Genomic DNA, 22764 nt, shown 5'->3' on the forward strand with positions numbered 1-22764 from the left:
TGGTATTATTTCCTTTCATCAGCATTATTAAAGTCTAAAGTTTCTGAAATGTTACTCAAGTCCCTTATTAAACTTGATTGCATAAGAGGAATATTTTGTTCGATTTTGATCCTTTTCAGAACTATTGCATATTGAAGTCTCAAAAGACATAGATAGATTCTGATGCTATTGTTGATGTTAACTAATTTTCCTTTGGAGTCTAGTTGTTTCTTTCAAGATTGATTGCTGGAAAATACCATCACACATTTCCTATTTCAATTCACTGAGAACTCCAGTAGTCAATGGTCTATGTGTTTCCAATTGCAAAGCATCATTGATCAACCTTGAGTGAATAATTTCCCAACTTCAACTGGCTGTAAAAACATATCAAAGGTATCTATCTTCAATGAAGAGACAACAGGATCTTTTATACAGTTTGCACTAACCATTATACCCTCAAAATTTTTCTGAACCCTATCAGATGCAGAGATATTCACTTGGGCTGTGATTTAGCTGCTGTTGGGATCTCTTTAAGAGAGCATTCTAATCACATGATAATTTGTTACAACATAACCTTGTTCATCCTGTGTCTGCATTTTGAGATTTTGTCAACATACTTTCCAGTGGCATGTTTTACCTTTGCAATGAAAACTCTTTGCTTCTTAGCATTGCTTGAAATATTTTTCGTTACTTTTCTCTCATGCTTTCTTGTAGCAAGTACACTCTTGTAATTTGTGATGTTAATCATTATTTATTCATTGAAATCCTACAGCATACTATTCTGTGAGGTTCGAGCACAAGCTCGTGACACTCACAAATGACTTTTATTTCTTTCAGCTTTCTTGTCTTTCATAATGAGATGCATCAACAAAGAACATGTGTAGTTGTAGAGATAGGTAGTCATTTCTTAGATCCTTTGGGATCTAACATTAGTTGCTTTCATGTTTTTTGCAGACTGGAGATCATGTGAAGCTTGGAGCTAGATTCTGCTGCGCTAGGGAAAGAGTGCATAACCAGTCAAAACAATAGAAAATGATTGGTTATCTCTACTCTTTATTTCTTTCATTCATATGTATATGTTCATTTATTTCCTTATGAAATAAATTTAATACAGTGAGCTATACTCACAGCTTGTGTGAGATCTTTTCCTATTCAACATATTAATTCATTTCATCATTTGAAAATGTCAATGTATATTTGAAAGTAATTAAATACAAGGACATTTCTATTGTTTGAATGAAATGAATAGCACTTTTGTACTTTTATTGCATGTATGCTTAAAATTTTACACATGTGCAAAATTTTAGCAACATTTTTGGCGACTTCTATTGTATGTCTGCTTGCTTGACATTTGACCAGTTGTTCTTATTTAAGAGGCATAGAGTCTGATTACACATTCCTAGCACCTAAAACCTGACACAAAGTGACCTCTAAAGTTTTTCTTTCAGTTTTGAATGTATGTTCATCAATTTAATAAGACTGGAAATTCTTATTAAATTGATGGGTATGTAGGGTCAAAACTCAAGTACCAACTTTAGGAGTTGAACCATCATAGTCGACCATTTGGTTGGCGTATGTGTAGATGTATGAACTTACATAAATGTATGTATGCAATGTATGCATGTGTATGCAGATATGTATGGCTGACAACCAGACATATTTAGTGTTAGTGATATGTATATGTGTATGTGTGCATATGTTAGATATGTGCATGTATGTAGGCACACATATCTATGCATGAGTGAATGAAGTGGGCCGATATGACTGCAAAACAACATAAACTAGCAACTGAACTAACTTAGACTACTAAACCAAAACAGAACATAAAACTAAAACTAAACTAAATGTAGACGCATTTATTGAAAACAAGGAAAACTAACCTATTATATACAAGGTAGGACTGAAACTCATACCTCAAAACATGGTTTGAGTTGGATCCTATTCACAGGGCTCGGTAGTATGTCTCCTTCCATGGTAGCCAGCTAGTAAGCATTATGTTGTTTACACTCAGCAATCTGAAATGGCCCAGCCCACATATGATCAAATTTATTGTGCTAGCCTAGCCTACTCTTCAAAACATCCCACTTCAGTACCATGTCACCAACATGAAAATCCTGAGCTCGAGCTCTTCTATCAAAGCTCTTCTTGATCTACATTTGCTAATACTCCATAGTTTCCATGGCCTTTTTCCTTGTTTCCTCTAGCTCCATCAGCTGGGCACACCGCACTAAAATAGGATCACCATCTTCAAACAAAACTAGTTCTATAGCAAGGTCAAGTGCGAGTAATTCTGTCTCAATGGATAATTTAGCCTCTTTTCCATACACAAGCCTATATGGGGAGTTTTTGACAACTTGTTTTGGAGTAATCCTGTCAACCCATAAGGGGGCTTTCAACTTTGAATGCCAATCTCTCTTGTTCTCTTGCAAGTTGCACTTGATAATCCTTATAAGATTCTTATTTGAAGATTCAGCTAGTCCATTACCCTGTGGATAATAATTAGAGCTGGTGCTAAGATAAATCCCATGAGTAAAAGCCCAATCAGTTACTTTCATCCCAATGAAAGCAAGTGCATTATCTGATATTATGGAATTAGGTACTCCAAACCTGTTTACAATATCATCATAAAAATTTAGGACTGTTGTTTCATTTGCATCCTTTAATGTTGTTGCTTCAGTCCAATGCGTGAAATAATTAGTGGCTGTGATAATCCACTTGTGACCTGCGCTAGATGGAGGGTTAATAGACCCTATAAAATCAACACCCCACTTTGTAAAAGGTTGTTCTGTTTTAATTGGTTTTAAGGGTAAATTTGGTAGCCTTTCTTTTCCTACAAATATAGCACATTTAGCACATTTACTGATATGTATGTGACAATCTTTGAACAAATTAAGCTAGTAATAGCTTGCTCTTAGAATCTTGTAAGTTGTAGTCCTACAAGAAAAATGTCCTCCTAAATGCCCATCATGAAATTCATGCAATATTTGAGCAGTTTGATCTGAATCTACACACCTGAGAAGGACTCCATTGAAATCTTTCCTATATAGAATATCGTTAATTAGCACAAAAGGAATTAATTTTAAGTTATAGTATCTTTTCTTTTCTCGATCAAAGGTAGCTAGACATTGACTGGTTTTCAAAAAATGCATCATATCTTTTAACTTGCTTGCTGGTTGATCACCAACTCTAGCAGCTCCAATCAACAAAACCATATTTTTTTGCTTCTCAAGTTTTGAAATATCCTTATTTGTAATTTCTTCACATAATCCCTTTCCTCTAACTAGCTTAGTTATCTAAATATCTACGTCATACTTCATGATGTGTGTAATCCAGCCAACTCTCTTTTCATTCAGGTCTTTACTTAAGAGGAACTCCTTGACACTTTGGTGTGTGACATGCAAAATAACCTTGTTATGTGTCAAAAAGTACCTAAATTTCTTAAGGCTTTTCACAATAGTAAGGATGTGTTTCTCAATGAAACTATACCTTTTCTCATACTCTTCTAGTCCTTTGCTGAAGAATGCAATTGGCTATTCCAATCCTTCTGCATTTTGTTGTACCAACATGGCTGAAATCATGTCATAGCCCCCATATGCATAAAGAATGAAATCCTTACTAAAATCAGGATTGATTAGGATAGGTGCTAATCCTAATGCATTTTTGATGGCTTGAAAATTATCTTTAGCCTCCTTTGTCCATGTGAAAACTGCATTTTTTTTAAGCATAGTTGTTAAAGGCTTGAGAAGTGCTGCAATATCAGGTAGAAATCTTTGCACAAAATTGATGTGGCCAATGAAACTTTGAAGGCCTTTCTTGTACTATGGTAAAGGTAGCTCCAAACTTGCTATAACTCGTTCAGGGTCCATTGTGATGCCTGCCTTAGATACAATGCAGCCAAGTAATTTCACCTCACGCACAAAAAATATACTTTTTTGGGGTCTAATGAGATGCTGAACTCTCTTCAATGCTAAAAAATTTTCCTTAAGTGATCAATATGATATGTTTTTTTCTATGAGTAAACTGTGACATCATCCAAATAAACCAAAATGAACTTGTACATTAAATTACTGAAAGCCATCTCCATAGCCTTCTGAAAGGTAGCTCCAATGTTAGACAATCCAAATGGCATTCTTTCGTATGCCATTGTACCCCATTTTGTTCTAAATGTTTTTTTATATTGGTCCTCTTCCTTTACCAAGATTTGATTATAACTCGAATAACCATCCAACAAAGAAAACCTTTCAGCTCTTGATACACTTTGTAAAATATGTTCCATGGATGAAAGCGGGTACCTTTCAACGAGACTCAATTCAAGTCCCTGAAATCTACACACAGCCATAACTCCCCATTCTTTTTCCTTATAGGGACCAAATTAGCAACCCAGCTGGTATGTTTAATAGGAAAAATAATTTTACTCTCGATCAGTCTGAGAACCTCTTTCTGCATCAAGGGTTCCAGCTTTGGATTGATAGGCCTTTGCCTTTGATGCATTGGTTTTGCTAATGGTTCTAGCTCTATTGTGTGTTGTTCCAATCTTGGGTTAAATCCCTTTAAATCACTATACTACCAAGTGAACACATCACTGAATTCTTGGAACAAATGAAGAAAAGCTATTTTTTCTTCAGTTGAGTTGACTTTGCCAAATTTCAAGCATTTACCTGGTGTAATTTCTAGGTCTACATACTAGTTTTCTTTAACTAGCAAGTTAGCTTTTCCAAATTTGAGTTGATCATCTGAATTCAAAACACTCTCCAACATTACTAAACCCTTTTGCAACTTCTTATTTTTTAACTAGATCACCCGATCACCATACTGATCCTTATACCTCTGCTGATTAGAATTAGTAAAAATTGTAAAATTTGTTCATCACTCTCAAAAACTTGCCAGTTAGTATCATTATTAGGAACTGAAGGCCTAGTAATGATCTTGATATGTTGTTGATTAGTATATGTAGACACGATGTTAACAATATCATACTAGGCTCCTACAACTACTAGCTTGTCAGCATGCTGATTTTTATTTCTAGGAATAGCCAGTATGTTAAATGCATCAAAATGTTCAAGTAAATCCCAAACACGATGTCTATAAGATTTCAAAATATCATTCTTTACAGCATTCAGACATCTGATTTGATTTACTACTAATTCACTAGCACCATACACTTTTAAACACTTAATGCCACATTTTCTTGCCCATTCTAACCCTTGGATTAATCCTTCATACTCTGTTGTATTGTTGGTACAAGAAAAATTAAATTTGAAAGTGGCATAATATTTCTCATTATCAGGTGAAATCAACATGACACCCCCACCAGCACCCTATCTACCCCTCAAACCATCAAAAACTATTCTCCATAGTTGATCTTTGGACTTTCCTAGCTGATTTTTTGGTTTGACTAGATTGGGAATGACTTCATTTTTCTCATGGATAATATAGGTCCCTAAGTCAGCACTTGTCACATGATAAAATTGATTTTCAAAGGTTTGACTAGAGGCCCATTCATCAAGAAGAATATCTGGGACATTATCTAGCTGGGTTCAATTTTTAGCTACTATATGACACCCCTCTTCATAGCATTTTTGCATTGACAACACTAGGTACATAGGGCTTTATGTGATTTTTCACAAGTAACTCAGACTTAATGGTTACTTTAGTGCCATATCTAGTCCTAAAGAGCATGTGGGACCAATCAAATGACAAATAGCCACCAATCTTAGTAGTGAAATCCCTAGACAAGCAGATAGCAAAATACGGGGGTAAATCTATGACATATATATCCTGCTGAATGGAAAAATTAGGATAGGCATGAAGGGTGACACTTGCATCTTTAATCATGCCTATAGTACCTATAAATATCCCATCAAGTTGAACAACACCCTTTTCAATAGGCCGGTATTTTAGTCCTAATTGGTCAACTATCTTTTTTGGCATTACCAAGCTTGTAGCTCCACTATCTACCATATAGTTATGGACTAACTTGTCACCAATTATCAAGGAAAGGTAAAAAGGAGGCAGTTTTATTACCTTATTTGATTCCTTGGCAATTTTCTTGCTATCATCCTTCTTTTCATTAGCATTGGTTAACACTGCCTTTGTTGAAACATTCATCACCTTTGCAAAATTTTCTTCATCCAAGAGAGCCTTTTGCAAGATATTTGTTTGATTGAGAATAGCTAAAGTCTCCCACATTGACATTGACACGTTCATCTTCTTCATATTCTCCACTATGTTGAATGGCGCAACAAAGTGTGATTTTTGATGTATCTTAGCAGCAACATGTTCTGTTGGCTTGTGAGTAGTTTCCTTGGTGACAGGGACGCGAGTGTCTGCCACCATGTTTGTAGCACTTGATGATGGCTCAACTATATCAGTTGCTTTACCCTTGTTTGCTATTTGATCTATTTCAAGAGCTCTTTTCTTAGCTTGGGTATTTTCTGATATTGATGAGTCATTATTGACATTGCAAAACTCATCTCTCTGCCACTTGAGGAAAGCAGTCTCAGGAGTCGGTACATCATGCTGCTATTTAGGTGCATCATTTGTGGCATTTTTCTATCCCACTACTGTATTTTGCACCATTAATGCCTAATTTATAACTCCATTTGTGCATGTAGCTTGATTGTGAGGTTCATTACACAGATAACACCACTCAAAGTCCGCTACGAGATTATTTTGCATGGGCACAATGTCTCTAACTGGATTAGTTGAATTGAGAGGAACTGGATTATATGGCCGAAAAGGTCTTTGATTAATATTTTGCCTATAACCCATCGCATTACCTTTAAATGGCGACCTATTTCCTTTAGGTTGGCTTTGATTTTGTTGCTGGTAAGGCAGATTTATAGCTGGATTCTACTATTGGTAAGATGACCTAGGCTAAAATTGTTTCTTTTTAAGATTAACTAGCTCATTACTAAAGGTTTGCTAAATATGTAACTTGGTCAGTATTTTATTTCTTTTTCTTTAAGCATAACAATTAGTTGTAGACATATGGCCCAAAAAGTAACAAGATCTTCAAGATGCACTCAATACTTAATCAGTTCCTACCTTCCAAACTGATGATGTATAAATATAGAGAATGTGAAAAGTAGATAGATGAAGAAGGAACCAATCAAAATGTAGACCATATATGTAAAGCCTGAGATAAGAAAACATAAACTTTACATTTTTCCCCTATGATTGGATTGCATCGGACAATAGAACATTTAGAAAATGGTAAAGACCAAACTAGATGAGTATTGCTTAATATATGAGCCACAGACATTGACACAGAAAGAGGAAAAGGTCAATATACACAAAAAATGTAGGCAAGGTAGCATACTTACTTCCCAAGCAAGCCCAATGTGATACCAAAAAGGATAACATATGTGCCAAATGCCATAAAAGGAATATATAAATTAGGAGAATTGATGTCATAGATAGGCGGGTTGTATGTGAGACCTCCTAGAATCTTCTCAGCTATCCTTGTCCAATGACCCTTAACAATAAAATAAAATACATACCCAGCTTAATTATAACTGATCTAAAAATAATCCTCAACCAAAACATTTTGCACAACAATGAGATATATTTTTAGTGCAACCAAATTGTAAGTTTTCTAACTTACCCTATGTAAGAAAGGAAACAAAACCACTTTCAGCTTGTTCTTTACGTATTGATCTTTAACTTGAAAGTAATATTGAAGATTATAAAAATATTTGTTAATCTGCTTACAAAACATGTTCCATAAAAATATATATATATATATATATACCAAAAAATGATTTGAAATGTACAACTGATGTATGTTATGAATTATAACTATGGAGTCAGCTTGACTAGGATTCAAATTAAAACATACGGTCAGTCATTTTTAAAGTCTAAAGCTAGAAGTAATAAATACTATAAAGTCTTCTAAAATCGAGTCTATATACAAAAAAATCAAAAGCAATCAATAGATTTCAAAAAAAATGCAATCAGGAGATAGAGACATTACACACATTTCTTTGCACGTACTCTAAACTAGTTCCAAAAAATCATTTGCCATATGCCCCTAATCCATCTCAGATAAATGCAAAACCAGATCCTTGAAATGGACTATTAAATGGATTTGGTCATGTGTTAGGTGGTCTCTGCATGGCAGGTTGTCCTCCAAGATCTCCAAGTGTAACGCTAGGTCACTGTACCAAAATAGAGGTTGTTCACTAAAAAAAAAATTTAAAAAATAGCCTACTACACCTCGAGACAAAAAAACTAGTTACAAATTATACATAACCATTAGCGCAAAGTTTAGAGATTTGTTCAAAATATCACAAACTAGTTCCAAGTATCATTTAGTGGTCTCCCTTTGTTATAGAACACAACCAATAGTGAGCAATGATGTAAATAAGTGTACAAATAGCCATGCCATGCCACATTTTGTTGCAGTAATTGTACAACTAAGGATTTTTTATTTCCCTTGTTTAAATTGATAATGCAACTGTACTTTGAGAGTTTATGTAGCTTGAAAAGCATAAATGTCATTGATGACATTTTAAAATTCAATACTCAATGAGCTGTCTAAAATTAAAATTCAAAATGTGTACTAAAAAAATAAGGAACTAGATCCCCACAGATATTGAGACATTAGATAGTTGTTAATATAAAAAAAGAACCAAGTCACCTGGATCAATTCCATCAGTATTTGGTGAGTGCGATGGAGCAAGGATGGTTACATCTTTAATGTGCACATTGTTGCATTCACCATAAATGCCATTCAAATTACAATATTATAATGATAGTTGATGAAACAATTTATCAAACAGACAACAAGACTCTATAGAGAGATTGGTGAATAGCATATGCTAGTAATGAAAAGGTTTCACAAGCATACATAAGCCATCTACAGTATAGACAAACTAACTTGAATGCAAACCTATAGTACACCGGATGTATATTCCAAAATGGTGAATTCAGGAATGTTAGATTCAAGATGAAGACATTAGTTGAGTCTACCACCTCAACAAGGTGAAGGCGGGTGTAACCTAGAGTATGATTATGGTACCAATCCCACCAAATAGATCCCTGCCCATCAATAGTACCATTGTCACCTGTGAAAATGAATATGCGAAGCAAAATATTAGAAGTATAATAAACTAACCAAACACATATAAAAACTTTGAACTAATGGCCTCCATAACCATCTAATAACAACACCTTGTGATAGTTGACTACTCATTCTAAGCAAGAGGGTAGATGGATTTGGGTTTTGCGATTCCTTGGTATATTAGTTTGAGCTTCACTTGGTTTTGAGAATACTAAAATATTCTCTACTTAACAAGGCCAACCATATAAAAGTGGAAGCTCATCTGGCCTCACACTCCTCCCCCTAACATCAATCTAAATTACCCATTATCATCTAATTACATACTTCATTCATTCATTCATCCATTTATGAACTATAACATTAAATCAATACAATCATATAACATTCATTAATATGATATAAAATTCATTAATATATAATACTAATCAAGACTTCATTAACACAAAACAATATTCATTAACATAAAATAAAAATCAATATTAATATGCAACATTCATAGATAATTACTTAAAACAAAGTTCTTTCATTATCCAACAAGGTTTATCAAAGAGCATTTTTAAAACATCATTCTTCTTTTTGTTTTTCTTAGATCTGTTAAGAAAAAGGTTGATAGGAGCATCAATATCTTCCTCATTTTCCTCCTCTTGTGGTACATGTGATCTTAAATTATGATGGCTCCTTCTCTTTGGAGGAGCAAGAGGTTGCTGCACTAAAGGGGGCTTTATTGCAAGAACAAGTAAATGGGTTAAATTGGCATTCTCTTTTTCTTTTTTTAACTGTAACAAGTATATAATTAAGTACTAGTACAACATAACATGAATTCATATAATTGGTTACATGACAATCTTTGCAAACATATTTTTTATTATAATACAAACAAAACACCATGAATAATCCAACAAAAATGAAAGAGCCTACTCTGGAACGTAAATTACAAAATATAATCAAGTTTTTAATAAAAATGGAGAATTAGGATAATACCAGGACCAAGTACTCAAACACTGGCACCAGAACCTTCTTGAATTGACTTTATTGTTGATTCTTTCTTTCCTATTAAACTTCCAGACTGTGTCCTAGGTAGTAGCATCCGAGTTGAAATTGACCCCCCAACACCTTGTTGCCCTCGACCAGAATTTGTCATTGCATCTATGCCCTCTATTATGCACTTATGAACCTTAAGCATGCCATCCATACCAAAAGTTAAGATATGGTATTAAACATCATTTATTAGTTTTTAAAATACAAGGTTGCAATAGTTTAAATATTAGATTAAAATACATGCTAGAAACAAAAAATAAGCAACATAATTCACCAAAATTGCAGCATAAGAGCACCAGTGTTTAGCTTGCATTAAAATGTGACTCTAACAAATAAGATATTTTAATTTTTAAAAGATCTTTACTTAAGCTAGAAGAAAATGTAACTTACAACATGATCAGCGATGCCTAGCACTTCATCTATAATTTTGATGTGAGACTTGGTCTCCTCACACATTTTCTTCACAAACTCTCCTTTGTGACCAATTATCCCACCAACATTCTGATTAGTTATAAGCAATTGAAATACACTTTCTCCAAGCTAGCTAGGCCATCTTTTATTCACACCAATTCCAGCTATTGTCTCCTCATCTTGTCATCTTTTCTGACCAGGAGTGATATTTCTAGGTTCTTGCATAGATTCTAGTGTTGACATTTTCCAATTCTTGTAATTGGACCTATCCAAGTATCAACATAGAGAGCTTGACACTTCACCATAGAAATTTAAAACCATTGATCTATTTCTCTCAGCCTGGGATCAATTTAGATTATCAGGTTAGATAAGTGGGCAGTCATTAGCAATTTTCTCTAGCTGAAGACTTTGTCTAATTAAAAAATATTTAAAATAGAGTCCAAAGCTCCACAAAATTGTATGTGTCCACAATAGAAAATAAATGGCATCTCTTGATAAATAAAAAAAATGAAGTTAAACTAGAAATATTTCAATTTTCAATACAATAATAATAGCTATCTAAAATAATTATGATATATATTGACAATAAAAATAGATGGTCAAAATTATTAACTATAGTTTCCTTCCAATTAGCTCTGATTTGAGGCGTGTTTTAGAGTGTCCAAACTAATTTTAAATAAATTAGATATGAAAAAATATGCACACTAGAGTTTGAACATCTGACATCTACATTCTATGATTGAGCATTATAACATCAAAATTTGACATTTTGGGAAAAATAGAGGGTACCCTGAGGAATTTACTTTGAGCTGATAAAACTCATAGAACAAATGCTAAACCATACTCTTGTATGTAGATGCATTTTCTAGAAATGATATAGACTGATCACAAGAGGAAAGGATGCCATGTTTGACTTGGGAAGCTACCTCTAATCACACAGTGGGATTCAATAGCACAATAGAACAATCACTTAAATATCAAAAAAACAATACTCTTAACTTCTGTTCACCCAACGAAACTGTGCTTGCCCACATGCAGACATCAATGTACTCTACTAGCCATTTTGAGTAGAAGACTCCTACGTTAATATCTAGAACATTTACTCAATTTACAAAAAATTATAGACAATTTTCCACCAAGCTCACACTGAATAAAACCCAATAAAGCTTTCACAGTGCAACCACAAATAGAATTTCATTAAAAAATATTCCTCACAACTCTAAGAAACTAACACCTCCAATGACAAAAATGATTGAATCCACACACAAAATAGAGGGTACCTGCCACACTTAACATAGCTCCTAGCAACATAAGGCCTCCACTAAATGATTAATGATTAAGGAACCAAGATTAAGCTAGCTCATGCACTCGTGTAATTAAAGATGGCTTCTAGGAAAAGTTGTTCACCATTGTATTCTAGACAACTTACCACCAAGCACACACTAAATAGAACCCAATATGGCTTTCATAGTGCAAAGACCCCAAATATAATTTCATTAAAAATATCCCACTACTATGAAGTTAATCTATTATTTATGCTTTCACATGCAGACAAGGCAATCCATAAGCCAAAACTTTGGAGTTAATGCTTCTCCTGAGTTCACAATTTCTATTAGAAAAAACAATTTTAATGAAAATAAATTGAAACGCAAATAATTAGACAAATTTAAACTAGTTTAGGAAGATAACATAGACACCATAGGTTAGACATTGGACATCTACTATTAGATTTGTACAAGCCATTGCACATTCCTCAATCTCAAACATGGCATACGACAAGTGAAGACACCAACACTGCCAAGACTACAAATTTCAAAAGCAACTACCCATTTTATCACCACTTTGAAAGGGGGGGTCAATTATTTTATAGGAAAATGAATTAGAGAAATAGGAAAATATAAAAATTAAATACAAAACAAAGATGACATGGTACAGACTTTGAACCAATAATGAAGTTAAATGTTATGAACATGTAAAAATTGAAAAATCTTCAATATCATAAATGTCCCAATAATTTTTAAATTTTTAATGGCACCTATGAAAGCAAATGAATCATAACATAAAAGAGAAAAAGTATAGCCTACTTGTGGATACACTATACAATTCCTAAAGATACTGCAAAGTTTCAAGTCTTTCAGTAGTCTTGTTGCATTGACATCAACTTGGATAATGTGCAAATCAATATAAATAAGCACCCAAGCCATTTCAACTGCATTCAACATCCAGAACCTTCTCAAAGTGCCCTACAAAAAAGCATAAATAGTCAATGTACTTGCTTCTCCATCTAATATCGATAGCTACTGTAGTGAGAACCATAACCCCCAATAGAATGTTCAAAACTTGGACCATATCCTCCAATTGGGGCCAAGTGACCAGCACTTGGACCATAACCTCCAGTAGTGCTAGGATGACCAATACTTGGACCATAACCTCTAGTTGGGCTAGAATGTGCAACACTTGGACTATAACCTCCAGTGGAATGGCCACCATGCCCAATATTTTGCCATGGGGAAGTATACATAAAGTTTTGATTGGGATAAGAATTATATCTTGTATCAACTATGTTATATGCATCTATAGGTGGCCCTGAAGCCTCTACCATGACGTTCTATGACAAGTATTACATTAAAAAAATTAGAACTAATTTGTAACCCATATGCAAAAAAAAATTGTAAGTCATTAACAAATTTGATAACATTTGCAGTACAAGTTAAAGGTCTAATAAATTAAGTTGTATGCATGACTTAATTATTACATCTTAAAAAATTGACAATTCAAATCCATACATGGATCAATGAGTTTGACTCAAGCACTACACAGTTGAATCGTGATGACAATATCACAATTTGATTTGTTGAGAAAATATCTTGTACTTATCAACTGATGAGCATGAGGAGCTTTCTAATGATTGGTTCATAAGGCACAACACTTGGTGTAGGTTTTGCAAATGGGTTTGCAAGAATAGTGGGTTTAACCACAGAGGAAACTCTATAATATGCATGCTCAAGTTGGAGTAGTAATAGGATAGGTGACCTTCTAGGAAATCTCAATGCTCCACCTCTATGAGCATCACCTAGACCCAATGGATGCTAAGAGTTTCATTCATTCTCATGAGAGATGGGTTAGGTGTGAAATGTGAACCACTGCTCATGAAACATGGGTCAATGAGTTTGAATCAAACTACACAATTGAATCCTAATAGTGATATCATAATAGTAAATTTTCTAATGGGAGGATATCCAAGGGGATGACAATGATCAAATCAATTTTTCAAAATGGAAGCCACAAACAAAAAATGAACACCACCAAAATGCAGACTAACACTCAAGACCTAAATTATAAAATTGATAATTGGACTAACCTTAAAAATATTGGAGACAAAATGACATTGACAAAGAAAAATCTTAATTCTAAGTTGCCCTACCATCAATAATTTGAGAATAAAATCCACTAAATTATAATCCAATAAATATTCAAGAACATGTAACTAAAGTCTTGGGTAAAACTCTATTTCTAGTTTCATTTATATTTCACCAACATGTATGATTAAATGTTTACTATCTTAAACCCTTTTTTTTTTCCTTTTGTAAGGTAGACAAACACACCTGGCACAAAGGATCAAGATGGAAGCTATGTTGAAGTTTTGGAAACTTTATTTCACATATTCATCTAGTCCAGATAAAGGGTCAAGACAGTCCAGCATTTAGCCAAAATATGCCATACACCTGGACAGAGAAGCTAATAATTTTTGTTCAAGGTCATGATTTTATTGAGGCTAATAAAAAAAGCATTCACATGCCAGTAGCAAGATGCAAGTATAGGCATGCACCCTACCTCCAAAGGAATATTTTACTAGGCACCTATCTTCTCAACCAATTGATAGAGCTACAAGTTGTGAATATGGTGATTTATAATGTAGACATGGCATACCAAAGCTAAGTGTGATAACTTGACTCATCCTAAGTTTAGTATAGTAAGTTTGACACATTGAAGAAACTTTTGGCAAAAAACATTGATCATCTTGTGTTTGTCAGCTACTAGTCTTTAAGCAATATTTTACCTGGGTACCTGCCTTCTCAATTGGTTAACTTGAGATAGCTACAAGTTGACAATGTAGTGATTTATAAGGTACACATGACATTACCAAAATAGAGTGTGCTATATTGCCTTCACTGATGTTTGAGACTGACACACATTGAGGAATCTCTTGGGAGAAAACCTTGATCATCTTGTGTCTATACTCCACCAAGTTTTCATGACAGGGACAATATGGGACAGTGGGACATATCTCCAGCACATAGTACTTTTGGGCCATTTTTTAGGGGACAATAGGGGGCAATTATTAAAAAGAAAGGGATTTTTTTTAAATATACAAAAATTGTTAAAGCATTCATCATAAACATTGTAGAAGCTTGATAAATTACAATAAACTTCAATTGAGATAATACATGAGCATCAACAAAAAAATTAACAACACTTAAAAGCTTTCATTGGCCATGCACATACATATTATACAAGAATTACAACAAAATGCCCAAAGGCTCCAAGTTTCAACAATAAACTAACATAGAAACTATATGGCTGCCCATAATCAGCAGAGATGCAATTGATAGGTTTATATCAAAATTAGAGTTCAAGTTTGAGTCACTGCTAGTCTTAAGCAATGGAACCCAAAGTCCCCAAGCCCCCAAAATATTTGAAAGATAGGGACAATGCTACAAAGGGAAGGGGCAGGTACCCTGAGGATAAAATATTTACCAAAGTTTAGCTGAAATGATGATTCAAATCTCTATAAAATATGTCAATCATCATCTACCACTACCATTGAAGCCTTCCACACAACCCAACTAATTAATCACAAGTCCCCTCAAATGCCCTTCCCTTACGAAATCACCAAAGTTCAGCTAAAATCCCCACCAAAGTTTGGCCTGCGAAATCATGAGTAATGAAAAATTTATTAAACTCAAATGTGAGCTCGACCTTCTTTGTCCAAAGTTTAGCCCACGAGATCATGAGTAATGAAAATTTTATTAAACTCAAACATCAGCTCGACCTTCTTTTTCAAAAAAATTTGGTCAAAATTCTATTGGGCAAATTGATGTTGGTCAAAATTTTGACCAAAGTGGGAAAATAATTTTTTTTTGCAACCAACATAGGAATGAAATCAAAAAATAAGGAGGATTCATAGCTTTGGTCAAAAAATTTGGTAGAAAATGATTGTAAATGTACTAGTGGACTAACCTCAAACAGAAATAATAGTTACATGCAAATATAACCAATACCAAAAAATAGTAGATCACATAAAAGAGAACATAAGACACCAAAATTTAACGTGGTTCACCCAATCCCTGGGCTACATCCACCAACAAAAAGTCTAATATTATTATTATCCAGTGATTACAACCTAATTACAATTTGTAACCCTTTACAGTTCAATACCACTGCAAGAACCAATTTTCATATCACACCTTAAGAAAAATCCCTCACCCTAAGCCTTTTTATACAATTTTTTTGCCACTTACAAAATTAGGGCTAGAATTTTTTTTTAAAAATAGCTAACGCCTTTTACAATACAAGGCCTTTTTTGGCTTCAAGGGTACCGCCCCCAAAAAACCCCAAGGGGGGGGGGGGGGGGGGGGGAGGTGTTGCCCCTCGACCCCACCCTTGGGATGCTACGCCTTGACCCCATATTTGGGGCGTTGCCCCTAAACCCCATCGAAATAATTTAGAGGGAAACTATGTCGAATAAACCTCTAATTCTAATTAGGCTCCACTTCACAATAATCTCCCCCTTTGAGACTGATTAGACTCCACAATAATAACCTCCTACTTGAAAATTGATCATAGCACTACTAAACCTATAGCTCCCACTGGAATATCAAACCACCCTAGATGTTGTTGTTCTTTTATTTTGTTCAGTCGAGAAGACCAACTGAAGCTAAAGAGGAGTTCAGCTTCTCCCGTGTCACTTCCTTTGTAAACATATTTTCTAGATTATCATTTGTATGTATCTTCTCCAACTTTAACTATCCATCATCCAAAATTGATTGAATGAAATGGTACCGCAACTATATGTGTTTTGTCTTTAAATGTAGAGCTGAATTCTTTCCAAGATGAATGACACTCTAACTATCTATAAACAAATAATTATCCTTTTAAGGGTGTCCTAATTCTTCCATGAAGAACTAAAGTCATATCATCTCCTTAGTTACCTTTTTAGTAGAAACATACTCTACCTCTGTAATGGATAAAGCATTAACCTTCTGTAACCTGGAAACCCAGCTCACTGCTGCCTCACCAACAATAAATACATAACCTGTAGTACTCTGCCTAGTATCAATATCCTTTGCCAAAATTGAGTCAACATAGCCCTATAAATTAGTAGTAGAGCCCCCAAAGTGTAAACACTTACTGGATGTTCTTCTCAAATATCTGAGAATCCATTTGATTGCATTCCAATGCTCAATTCTTGGATGACTCATATACCTGCTAACAACTCCCACTACATGTGCAATATCTAGCCTAGTACATACCATAACATACATCAAGCTTCCTGAAGGTGAAGCATAAGGTACCTTAGACATCTTATCCCCCTCTTCTTGTTTCTTAGGACACATCTCCTTCGACAACTTCAAATGACCAAGTAAAGGTGTGCTAACAGCTTTAGCATTCTCCATAGAGAAATGTTGCAACACCTTCACAATATAATCAGCCTGAGATAATGTCATTTTTCTTTTTCTTCCTATCTTTACAAATCTTTATACCAAGGATTTTTTTTTGTACCCCCAAATCCTTCATAGCAAATGCATGTGCTAACTATTCTCTTAACCCCTTAATGCGAACCATGTTACACCCAGCTACAAGAATATCATCAACATATAAACATAAAATAATGTAGCTATCATCATCCAACCTCTTAAAGTAAACACAATGATCTAAAAAACAACTACTATATCCATGCTTATGAATAAAACTGTCAAATTTTAGATACCATTATCGAGGTGCTTGCCTCAAGCCATATAAACTTTTCTTCAATTTGCACACTAAGTTCTATTTACCTTTGACCTCAAATCCCTATGGCTGAGCCATATATATATCTCTTCATCTAAATCACCATGAAGGAAGTTTTTTTTAACATCAAGATGCTCCAAATGTAAATCTTCAGTAGCCACAATGCTTAAAACAATGTGAATAGAAGTCATTTTAACAACATGAGAGAATATATCATCAAAATCGATGTCTTTTTTCTATGAAAATCCTTTTACAACTAACTAGGCTTTAAATCTTTTCTTACCTCCATCCTATTCTTTCAATCTATAAACCCACTTATTTTGTAAAGCCTTTTTACCTGTAGGCAACTTGCATAAATCTCATGTCTTATTTTTCAGCAAAGAGTCCATTTCTTCTTTCATTGCAGACTCCCACTGAATCTTTGCATCCAATTTCATAGCTTCATCATAACAATTAGGTTCACCAACATTAGTAACTAAAATAGAATACAAGGAAGGAGAAAATCTTTCTGGAGGTCTACTCATCCTTGTTGACCATCTAACATTCACTGGGGTATGTGGTATTTGTTGTTCCAATTGTTGCACATCATGAGGAATTGTTGGAACATCATCTTTTGGAGTATCATGCAACACTACATAATCATTTCTTTTCTTCTCATGTTGCTGCAACAAATCTTTGTACAAAACTTTCTCATTGAATATGACATCCCTACTTGTCATAATTTTACAATTTTCAAAATCCCAAAGCCTATAACCAAATTCATTGATGTCATATCCAAAAAATACACATTTCTTTGACTTAGCTTCTAGCTTGGTTCTATTTTTAGAATCTATATGAACAAATTCTTCACAACCAAAGATTCTAAGAAAATAATAACTCACCTTCTTACTAGTTCATGCTTCCTCTAGAATATGACAACCCAAAGGAGTAGAGAGACCTCTATTATAGTCATGTTCATGCATTCAACCACTCCATTTTCCAGTGGAGTCCTTGGAATAGTTTTATATCTATGAATACCATTAGAGGAGCAATAATCTTCAAATTCATGACTACAATACTCACCACCATTATCAAATCTAAGACATTTTAATTTCTTTCCAGTCTCATTTTCAACCAAGCATTTCTATTTCTTAAAAGTTTGAAATACATCATATTTTTGTCTAAGAAAATAAACCCATACTTTTCTAGTTGCATCATCAATAAATGTAACATAATAATGAGAGCCACGAAGGGAAGATACCTAAGTTGGTTCCCATACATCTGTATGCACAAGCTCTAATTTCTTACTTTTATTTTCCTTCCCAGTCTTCACAAAACTTACTCTCTTTTGTTTTCCATACGCACAACTTTCACAGAAATCCATATTAACACATTTCAGACATAGTAAAACTTTATTTCAATTAATTACTTTCATAGCTTTCTCACTCATGTGCCCAAGTCTGTTGTGCCACAATGTTATATCAAAAACTATAACTTGTTCTCCCTGCTCAACTGCGACAATTGTTCCTAAACATTCATTTTTCTCGAAAACAATCAAAGTAGAAGGAATAATATGACATGTAAAATGATATAAGGTGTCTACTTTCACACCTTTATCTACTACAAGAGAACCTTTTGAAACCTTCCAATTTTTATCATTAAAAGTAACTACATAACCCTCATCACTGATTTTCTCTACTGAAATTAAATTTCTACTCAGCCTTGGAACATGTCTTACCTCATGTAGTAGCCAGTGATTCCCATTCTGCAACTTAATCTTAACTTTTCCCTTTCCAACAATCTGACAAGGTCCATTATCCCCCAAGTAAACAAGCCCAAAATCCTCTTGGACATAATCAATGAAATAACCTCTATGAGGTGTAGCATGAAATGAAGCACCAGAATCTAAAACTCATGAATCATCAACACTTTCTAAAGATAGAAGTAAAGTATCCTCTTCAATTTGTTACTTACCACATTTTCCTCCTTGTTCCCTTCTAGTTTATCTCCTTCATTGTTATTTTGATTCTAACAATCTTTCTTATTATGCCTTGATTTTCAATAGTACCAACAATCTCTTGGTCCTCTGGATTGAGACCTCTTCCCCTTTGACTTTCCTCTTGATTTTTCATGATTTCTAGAATTATTTCCTCTCTTAGTTGTTTTGCCTCTACTTTGTGCATTCAAAGAACTTCCTAATGTTTATCCACCTAAGGTTTTCCTACGAGTTTCCTCACTCAAAATAATACCAACCACATCATCATATTTTAGGGTACTAGATCTAGAAACAAATTACTCATAGCCATTATCAAGTCATTCCAACTTTCAGGAAAAGAACACAAAATCAAGAAAACCTGAATTTCTTCATTATAATTAATACCTACAGAAGATAACTGACTAGTAATAGTACTAAAGTCATTTAAATTATTCACAACAGATCCACCTTCTATCATTTTCATATTAAATAAACACTTTGTGAGAAATATCTTGTTTGAAGCAAAGGGCTTTTCATATAGTTTCACTAGGGTTTGCATCGAATCTTCTATTGTCTTTTCTTTTATAATATTAAATGCCACTAATGGTGCTAGGCATAATGAATGCTTCCAAGTTCCTTTTTGTCCAAAAGATCCTAGTCATCATTTGTCATAGATCCCTAATTTTTGGTTTTTCCTTCCAACGGCTTTCAAAAATCCTTCTGATAAGATAGTCCTCCATTTTTATTTTCCATAACTAAAAGTTCTACCCATTAAACTTGTCGACCCTCATCTTACCCTAGTCTACCATCACTCCCACTCAGTCGTGGACCTTCCTGCAAATGATCACTAAAAAAAATGACGATGGTCTAGCTAAAAAAATTGACAATAGTCTAGCTCTAATACCACTTGTTAGGATTAACCTCAGATGGAAATAATAGTTACATGTAAATATAACCAATACTAGAAAATAGCAGATCGCATAAAGGAGAACATAAGACACCAAGATTTAACATGGTTCACCTAATCCCTGGGCTACGTCCACCAATAGCAAGTCCAATATTATTATTATTATCCATTGATTACAACCTGATTACAATTTGTAACCCCTTATAGCTTAATACCATTGCAAGAACCAATTTTTGAATCACACCTTATGAAAAATCCCTAACCCTAAGCCTTTTTATACCAACTTTTTTCCACTTACAAAATTAGGGCTAGATTAGGCTCCACATCACAATAGAAGGAAGAATAGAGAAAGAAGAAATTGGAAGAAGAGAAGAAGGGAAAAGAGGAGGAAGATAAAAAAGAGAAGGAAGAAAAGAAAAAGAAAAATGAAGAAGAAAAGAAAAAGAAAGAGGAAGATGAAAAGAAAAAGGAGGATGAGAAGAAGAAGATAGAAGAAAAAGAGAAAAAGAAGAAAGAGGAAGAAGAAGATGTTAGAGTAATTAGTTGTTCGCACTTATTAATTAAATCATTTTGGTTTAATTAATTAAGTTGCCTATTACTCTTGTTTTCTTAAGCTATCTTGTAGGTGCATATAATTAATATTTTATTAATTATATTGTGCAACCTAGCTTTTTTAGGATTTAGTTTCTCTTTTTGGGTTTCATGATTCCTTTATAAGGATTCACCTCTTTGTATTTTATTCATTCACTTATTGGATTATATGAGATATTGCTCTTTGCATGTCCATAAGATGGATCTAGTTTTTTGGCCTCCATGATTTTTCCTTACCTCTATTCTTTGTTTCATCCATGTGACAGGTTTATGCATGCAGGTGTTCTTGGGAGATTAGTTTTTCACCTAATCTAACATGGTATCAAAGCAAGCTTGTTGCTCGCTGTTCGTGGTTTGTTGAAGCATTTTAAAAGCTGCATTTTTCAAAGGTTTTAGAAGCTTTTTATGTGGATTTACGGGGGACCTTTTTTTTGGTCACTTTGGGCTCAAACGGACATCACTATTGTGCTCAGAGCACCCAAAAACCCCAGAATCCATATAAAATTTGTCCATTTTGGACACCGTTGGTCTGGGAGGCAAAAAAAAATTTTTCGACAGGGCCATACGGCCCCCTGCACGTGTTTTGAGGCGACAAAAATCGAAAAAAATTAAAAAACCCGTCGCAATTTAAGAAAACCGTCGGCAGTCACCGCAACCGCTTGCGGTTGGTAGTAACCGCCTGCGGGAAACCACTGGCGGTCCCGCCGACCGCAGCGGCCCCCTGGTGGCCAGCCGGCGGTGTCCACCACGGCTCTGCCCCATGGCAGCGTCAGACCTCCTGCCACCCCGGCCGTCACTCCGCCGGCAATGTGGGGGTGGTGAAGTTTTTTTATTTTTTTTATTAAGAAATAATATTTTTTTTTTGCATCCGAAGGCCCTAGAGATTTTTTCTCTGTAACTTGAGCATACGGACGTATTTTTTCGATCCAAAAATGCGTCGGAAAGCTGGTTCCGAGATAGAGATGATGGTATAGGTATTTTTAGTTTTTGGTGCAGTTTGGTTGCCTGTTTTGGTAGTCAAAGCCAGATGTTCTATTTTTCCTTCTAAGAGCCATATCTCGCTCATCCGGACTCTTTTTTGGGCTCGCTTTATATCGTTGGAAAGCTGGTTCTGTGAGTTATTTAGTTGCAGGGGTCTTTTATCCAAATTCTGATCTAGGTTCTTTCTTCTTCGAGTTTTTCACTTTCGCACTCTGGAAGACTACTTGGATTCTACATGTCCTGGATCTCTTCTTTTGTTCTTTTGGCTCACTCTTCTTTCTGACTTCTAAGCATTGTATGCTTCTCTTCTGTTGCATTCTTTTTTCTGTAAACGCACTGAGATAAAGTGCCTACTTTTGCATATTTGAGATCTTGTACACCTTGTGTTTGTTTGTACTCGCACTTAGTTATAAAGTGCCATGGGGGGTCATGATGTTTTGCCATTTTGTGCTCATCCACCTTTGTCAAGTGAATTTTTCTTCCATGACATTAGCCCATGCAGTGTGTCGGTGACACTGCCCTTTATCTTGTGCTTGTACTTCTATTGCACTATTGGTGTTCCTGATTCTTCTTCTTGCAGATGTTTTTGGCATTGCATTTCAGTGTTCCTGTCACCCCTCTCCCTGTTTAGCATTATGGGGGGGGTTCACCTGTTGGCTCTATTGCTTTTTCGGTTTGGTTGAGTGATCTACGTATTCAATTTTTTTTCCTATGTACTAGGTGGATGCAGTGGGTAGGCACCTATGCATTTCGGTGAGATGGTTCATCTACTATATAGACACTGATTCATTCCTACTTTTGGAGGTCACCTCTTCAATTGATTAGCTC

The 22764-nt window shown here is 34.7% G+C and overlaps 1 protein-coding gene across 1 annotated transcript; it reads right to left on the minus strand.

Annotated features, from left to right (window-relative positions):
- Positions 1-2138: 2138 nt before the first annotated feature.
- Positions 2139-21717, minus strand: LOC149561979 (uncharacterized). The gene is made up of 2 exons (XM_089827933.1): positions 21606-21717; positions 2139-2809 (listed from the first exon to the last, which is right to left on the minus strand). The coding sequence occupies exons 1-2, from the start codon at positions 21715-21717 to the stop codon at positions 2139-2141; spliced, it is 783 nt and encodes a 260-aa protein (XP_089684059.1).
- Between the last annotated feature and the right edge of the window lie 1047 nt (positions 21718-22764).

The sequence above is a fragment of the Cupressus sempervirens genome, chromosome 4 (assembly GCF_028749045.1).
Source record: "Cupressus sempervirens isolate cs-2001-9-10 chromosome 4, ASM2874904v1, whole genome shotgun sequence".
Classification (NCBI taxonomy): Eukaryota; Viridiplantae; Streptophyta; class Pinopsida; order Cupressales; family Cupressaceae; genus Cupressus; species Cupressus sempervirens.

Bases quoted from the DNA above. Each gene is read 5' to 3' on its own strand.
- LOC149561979 (XM_089827933.1), bottom strand. From the start codon at position 21,717: ATGGGGCAGAGCCGTGGTGGACACCGCCGGCTGGCCACCAGGGGGCCG. The intron at 2,810-21,605 runs GTGACTGCCGAC...CTATATTTGTAG, and splicing joins ACCAACCGCAAGCGGTTGCG to GAAAAGAAAGGCTACCAAAT.